The sequence below is a fragment of the Cucurbita pepo genome, chromosome LG07 (genome assembly GCF_002806865.2).
Source record: "Cucurbita pepo subsp. pepo cultivar mu-cu-16 chromosome LG07, ASM280686v2, whole genome shotgun sequence".
In the NCBI taxonomy this organism is placed as follows: Eukaryota; Viridiplantae; Streptophyta; class Magnoliopsida; order Cucurbitales; family Cucurbitaceae; genus Cucurbita; species Cucurbita pepo.
In genome coordinates this window covers 297,741-303,740 of record NC_036644.1, presented here as the reverse complement: position 1 = coordinate 303,740, position 6,000 = coordinate 297,741, and the positions used below count along the sequence as shown (strand labels likewise).

The following is a 6,000-nucleotide window of genomic DNA, read 5'->3' as shown; positions in this document are numbered from 1 at the left end:
GAGAGAGGTGGGTTTTAGTTTTTGCTTAAACGACAAGCGTAGGGTGTTTGTGACAGAGGTGGGTATTATGCGTTTTGTGTATGCTTCAGTTTCAAGATCGTAATTTATTTTATTGTGAGACCTACATCGGCTAGAAAAAAGAAGGAAACATTTTTATAAGGGTATGGAAATCTCTCCCTAACATACGTATTTTACAAATCTTGAGGAGAAGTAAAAAAAGAGCCCAAAAAAAACAATAGAATACATTTATCATCTAACCTCTTCAGCTTTTATCCTAACCTTCCTCTTTCCTTTTCTCCCTCCATATCATTTCTTCTTCCATTTTATTAACCATTATTAACCATTAAGACAGCAAGTCTCCGTCTACCTCCATTAATAAGATGGTCTCTCTTATTCCAAGTCCTTCTCACTCCTACACCTCTTTACACTCTCTCCTCCTTTAGCACCTCCCAAAAAACAAAAAACAAAAACTAAAGCCTTGATTCTCAAGCAATCAATATGATTATGAATTCAAAATTAGCCTTACTTTGTGTGGCAATAAAAAACAGTAGGATCAAACACTTGTCTTATAGCGGTAACCTCTAAATCTCGAGTCATGTGGCGTTTCAATCCAGTTCCAATAATGCACTTTTCAAATCGAGAAAGTGGGACTACTTGTTGACGATGCATATTAGAACTCATTAAAGCATAATTTGCATCATTATGTTTGATAAAAGGAACGAGGAAAGCTCCACCCATTCAATAGTCGAAAATTCTTGACGCTATCGAGCTGGAACACGCAAGCTAGCCATTCATACCTTGATGAACAAAATGATAAGTGGAATGATTGTCATGTTTAGTGAGACAAATGGTGTTGGTTGGTTATGTACATGAAAATTTCGATCTACGTTAGTTTGAAACAGAGCTAGCTTTATATTATTTGCTGCAAAAACAAGAGNATGGTGTTGGTTGGTTATGTACATGAAAATTTCGATCTACGTTGGTTTGAAACAGAGCTAGCTTTATATTATTTGCTGCAAAAACAAGAGTTTGCTTTCCTCAAATTTCTAATTGTAGGTTTGTTTGTTTGCTTGTTCTCACCTTATTCTGCCTTTTATCTTTTTAATTATTATTACTTGTTCTTTCTTATCAGGTTGAAAGTAGAATGGAGAGAGGTTAGGGATACCAAGAGTGTGAAGGACTCAATGAAACTGATAAAGACATTGGCGTTAGTGACTTCACAGCTTGAAGAACTTAGAACACAAAACTCAAACCAACGAATTGCTTCCTCCATAGGTATTGTTATATTATATGCATTACATCCAAATATTACATATNGGACTCAATGAAACTGATAAAGACATTGGCGTTAGTGACTTCACAGCTTGAAGAACTTAGAACACAAAACTCAAACCAACGAATTGCTTCCTCCATAGGTATTGTTATATTATATGCATTACATCCAATGAAGGTATAATTAAGAGCTTTAAAAGAGTGAGGATTGACTAGTGGGGGCCACCTCCACATTTAGCTTAAAGTANATATATATATATATATATATTTAAGTACAATGAAGGTATAATTAAAAGAGTGAGGATTGACTAGTGGGGGCCACCTCCACATTTAGCTTAAAGTGAGAAATTATAGCTTAATTTATATTATTACACTTTTTGATGTTAAAGATCATATAAATGAGAATTAAATGGGCATATTGGGTCCAATCTTTACAGCCATTTGAGGAACTTTAGCATTATTAAGGCATATATTCTGAATTAAATTATAGAATTTCTTACTTTTTGTTGCTGTTAAGTCCCAACAAACTGATTTGAACGTTGGAATTAATACAATTAATACCAAATACTTTTCTTCCTATGTTCTTCAACAAATATTGTCTTTTATTATTAGTATTATTATTATTATTATTTGGGTTAAATCAGANGTATTATTATTATTATTATTATTATTATTATTTGGGTTAAATCAGATTAAATTGTACTATATATTACAATTATTATACCTTTATGCTTTGAATTTTTTTATTAAAAAAACTTGAACTTTGAATTTCACTTTTTTTTTTTTTTATAATAAAAATTACGTAGTATTGACAAGTGACTGTAATCACAAGTACGATACATCTGTTCNAAATTGTACTATATATTACAATTATTATACCTTTATGCTTTGATTTTTTTTTTAAAAAAAAGAACTTAGTTACGTAGTATTGACAAGTGACTGTAATCACAAGTACGATACATCTGTTCCACTAAAAGCAAATGAAGATGAAATACAGCGTAATGATGCCAATATTTTGTACCTAATCAATTTGTATAACTGCAAGAATACAATATCTATAACATGATCCAAGCCATGAAAATACAAAAGAATTCCTATTACAAACAGCCAGCTCAAAAACAAAATCCCCAAAAATTCTCAAAATGTTCTATACAAGCCTGCCTCCACAATTAGAACACTCCCAAGCCAGTCAAGCTCATGAGCCATGTTACAAGGGTGGTCTCGTTTTTTTTTTGAAAGAACGTGAAACTACAACTGAATATCAATCCGCGAAGCTTGAGACGAGGAAGATTATCGAAATCAGCAGCGGAAAGTTGATGATTTACTTTGAATTGTTAGGAAAGTGAGAGTTTAGAGATGCTGTACCGNCAAAAATTCTCAAAATGTTCTATACAAGCCTGCCTCCACAATTTGAACACTCTCAAGCCAGTCAAGCTCATGAGCCATATTACAAGGTTGCTCTAATTTTCTTTAAAGAATGTGAAACTGTAACAGCTGAATCTCAATCTGCGCAGAAAGTTGATGATTTACTTTGAAATGTTAGGAAAGTGAGAGTTTAGAGATGCTGTACCAGAAAAAACAGGGCTACAGTGTTCATCTTCTTCGCCACCAGTCCGGGATTTTCAACCGTCTGCTTCGGTGAACAGCAAGTTTGACAGCGGGAAGCCTGTGCTTAACCTGTCTCCATAACATGTTGACGGCATCTTCCTTTTCAGGAGGGTACTGAAATTCATAGTGATGGGAGATATTCTTTAGTTGCTTCCACATTTCAATCCATCTCTCTTTAGGAAATTGCCTGAGTTTATCAACCATGTAACCAGGTTGCAGTGCCTCTTCGAACGAAAAAAACAACGAGAATCGAGTGTAGTCAATTTCATCCTCAAATGGCAGCTCTATTTGATCACTAACAATGACAGGAACACAGTGGCTTACAATAGCATCGAATAGCCGACAAGATGATGGCGTGTCTCCTGCAGGATGCAGGCAGAACTTTGATGAACGCATCCCTTCAGAAGACTGGAGTAACAGAAGAAATAGAAAAGAATGAGATACACTGGATTTTCTTCTATTAGTTCCTTACCATAAAACCTCACAAAACAGACCTACCCATATGAAAACAAACTTTTCTTCTTCAAAAAGTTCATTTGTCTTGGTGAGCAAAGGGAGGGAACCTAGGCTCTACCCACAGAAGAGAAATTCAAAAGGTAAAAATAGTATATTGTTCACAGAGTTATCTTGTTTCTTGGACCTCTAACCTTCTTTACCTACCATCCAAAACCACCCCATTTTTAGATTAGACATGAGAAAAAGGATTATGGGCTTTTGATTGAAAGCATACAACAAGTATTGATACGAAAAATGGTTCGAGTTTAAAGCAGCAGAGTAGAATGCACAAAGTTTTTCCAATACAAATGGTCAAATGGAAATTATTTAGCAATAAGCTAACTGCATCTACATCATACCGTTTCTATGCTTTTCTCCGTTGCAGCGCTACGTTCATAGTGAACATCATCGTAACCATCTAATATCTTAGCCAGTTTGACACGAATAATTCCATCCTGAAACATGTTGATAGGAAATATCAGTTACTAACAATTACAAGTCAAAACACATCTCTCCTTCCCCAAGAAAAGAATCCCATTTTGGAATGGGAGGGTATGTATCAGCCATGAAACTTTAGTCACTTACATCTTTTCTGAACGTCTTTCCCTGAAAGAAGAGTAATGTCTTCCGAGACTCGAATGGATCCTGAGGGTCATCATCAATGAAAGAACTCACGACATGCACATACGGAGCTACCACGTCTTTTCCCAAATTCGACATGGCTTTTGGATAGCGGCCGAAATCCACTACAATTTGTATCGAGGCATTCACCTGGTCTCGAAGAAATCTGAAGGCATTAGGATGTGTCATGGGAATGACATGGTCTCTACCCCTAGACCTCTGCCAATACTTAGATTCGCTCAAGAATTTCATAAGTTCGATCTGAGGAAACATCAGTAAGCCAATCAATTGACTGAAGTACAATTCACTTTATCTGCATGACTCTGAGGAAACACAGGATTTGCATCTTTCTGATCATATAAACTAACATGTCTATCCCTGATCTGAAAATTCACTCAATCTGAGATGATTAAACTGTATCGGATTCACTTTTAAGTAAGAATACAGTAAAGCTTTCCCCCTTTACATCCACTTGCTCATTGTAAAGCCATCAACAGAAGCGTAGATGGAAAAATTGAATATCATCACAATCCAAGAACTGCACTAGAATCAGCTAAATGTAGCACAATCAATTTGAAACATAATAGACATGCTATAGTTAAAGCGTCCAATGCCTTAATAGAGGATATTGCAATGCCCTAAATAAGGAATTGATTCGAAACTACATAATTCCACAAGAGCCACGAACTTAAAACTGTATTACCAAGTACAAGGTACCTGCAATTGGTGATCAATCTCCGTGGCCGGATCGGTCATGTTGTGTCCATGTGAATTGAAACTCAACGAAGAGAAAAACGGCACAAAGAAGGCATCGGCATTCTCTGGATCCATGACTCTAACCACGTCTCTGCCATCACCAGCACCTTCATGTATAAGCGAACCCATCATCCAATACTCCACACTATGCTGCCGCTTCAACCCCCAGTTTTTGGGCCATGGCGGCCAAGTGGAGGCGGTGACTGGAGTCTGGTCCAAGTTTCGGCGATTCATAATCCCGACATTAAAACGACGGGGAAGATCGTACATGTACACCCGGAGAGGAGAGTCGGCGGCACATGGGAAAGGGGAAATTGGCTGAGACTGAAGCAGAGTGAAGAAGTGCGATCTGATGTCGACGGTTCCGACAAGAACTAAACAAGAAATGAAGAAGATGACTGAAAATACGAGGAAGAATGTAGCTTTTCGATGCATTTCCGGAGATCATCGCCCACAAATTCTCTCTGAACCGAGTTCTTGTGAATTATAACCAGACGGTTCGTTTCTCGGTTGCGTTCAAAAGAGAACGAGTTATTATTAACTTGGATAAATTATGAAAATTACCATTAAAAAATACCCATTAATATTAAATTCCAAAAATACCTCTCATTTTTTAATCTAAATTAATAAAAATGTTTAATGTAATTTATCTATAAAAAAAAATACAAAACTTTTAAAAGTTTCAATAAAGTTTAAAATATATATATGAAAAGATAACTAATTATTATTAACCTTGGATAAATTATAGAAAATATCATTCAAAATGCCCATGAATATTAAAGAAATTGCAAAAGTACCCCTCATTTTTTAATCTAAATTAATAAAAATATCATTAAAAAATATACCTAAGAGATTTAAATAATAACTTTAAATTAACAAAATAAAAATATTTGTTTGAAATATGCTTTTATTATTAATAAACGTATCATTAACAACCATTATTTTTATTAAAAAAAAGTTAACAATTTTTTTACTATTAATATATAGACAAAAATCGTCTAACTAGACCATGATTTTGCGACCGTAGTCTACTATAATATGGTTTATCATATCAATCATAGTTAATGGAAGTCATGGTGTATGATGGTCTTGATTTGTACTCTTATCTAAAATTGATTCCTTGCGTGGTAATAAAGTACGAACAACTCATATATTTCTAAAAAAAAAAGTGATAAAAAAGCATAAAAACATTAAATAAAAGAAATATATTCAGGCACGACATTATATGAATGGCCCACGTATTTAAGT

The 6,000-nt window shown here is 34.8% G+C and overlaps 1 protein-coding gene across 2 annotated transcripts; it reads right to left on the bottom strand.

Annotated features, from left to right (window-relative positions):
• Positions 1 to 2,307: 2,307 nt before the first annotated feature.
• On the bottom strand, positions 2,308 to 5,269 carry LOC111798354 (probable arabinosyltransferase ARAD1). 2 transcript variants are annotated; one of them, XM_023681440.1, is made up of 5 exons: positions 4,714 to 5,269; positions 3,961 to 4,257; positions 3,735 to 3,830; positions 2,845 to 3,288; positions 2,308 to 2,639 (listed from the first exon to the last, which is right to left on the bottom strand). In XM_023681440.1, the coding sequence occupies exons 1-4, from the start codon at positions 5,185 to 5,187 to the stop codon at positions 2,866 to 2,868; spliced, it is 1,290 nt and encodes a 429-aa protein (XP_023537208.1). In that variant the 5' UTR covers positions 5,188 to 5,269; the 3' UTR covers positions 2,308 to 2,639; positions 2,845 to 2,865. The 2 variants fall into 2 exon arrangements, with proteins under 2 accessions (XP_023537208.1, XP_023537209.1); XM_023681441.1 differs by lacking the exon at positions 2,308 to 2,639 and having other exon boundaries at positions 2,886 to 3,104; positions 3,205 to 3,288.
• Positions 5,270 to 6,000: the final 731 nt, after the last annotated feature.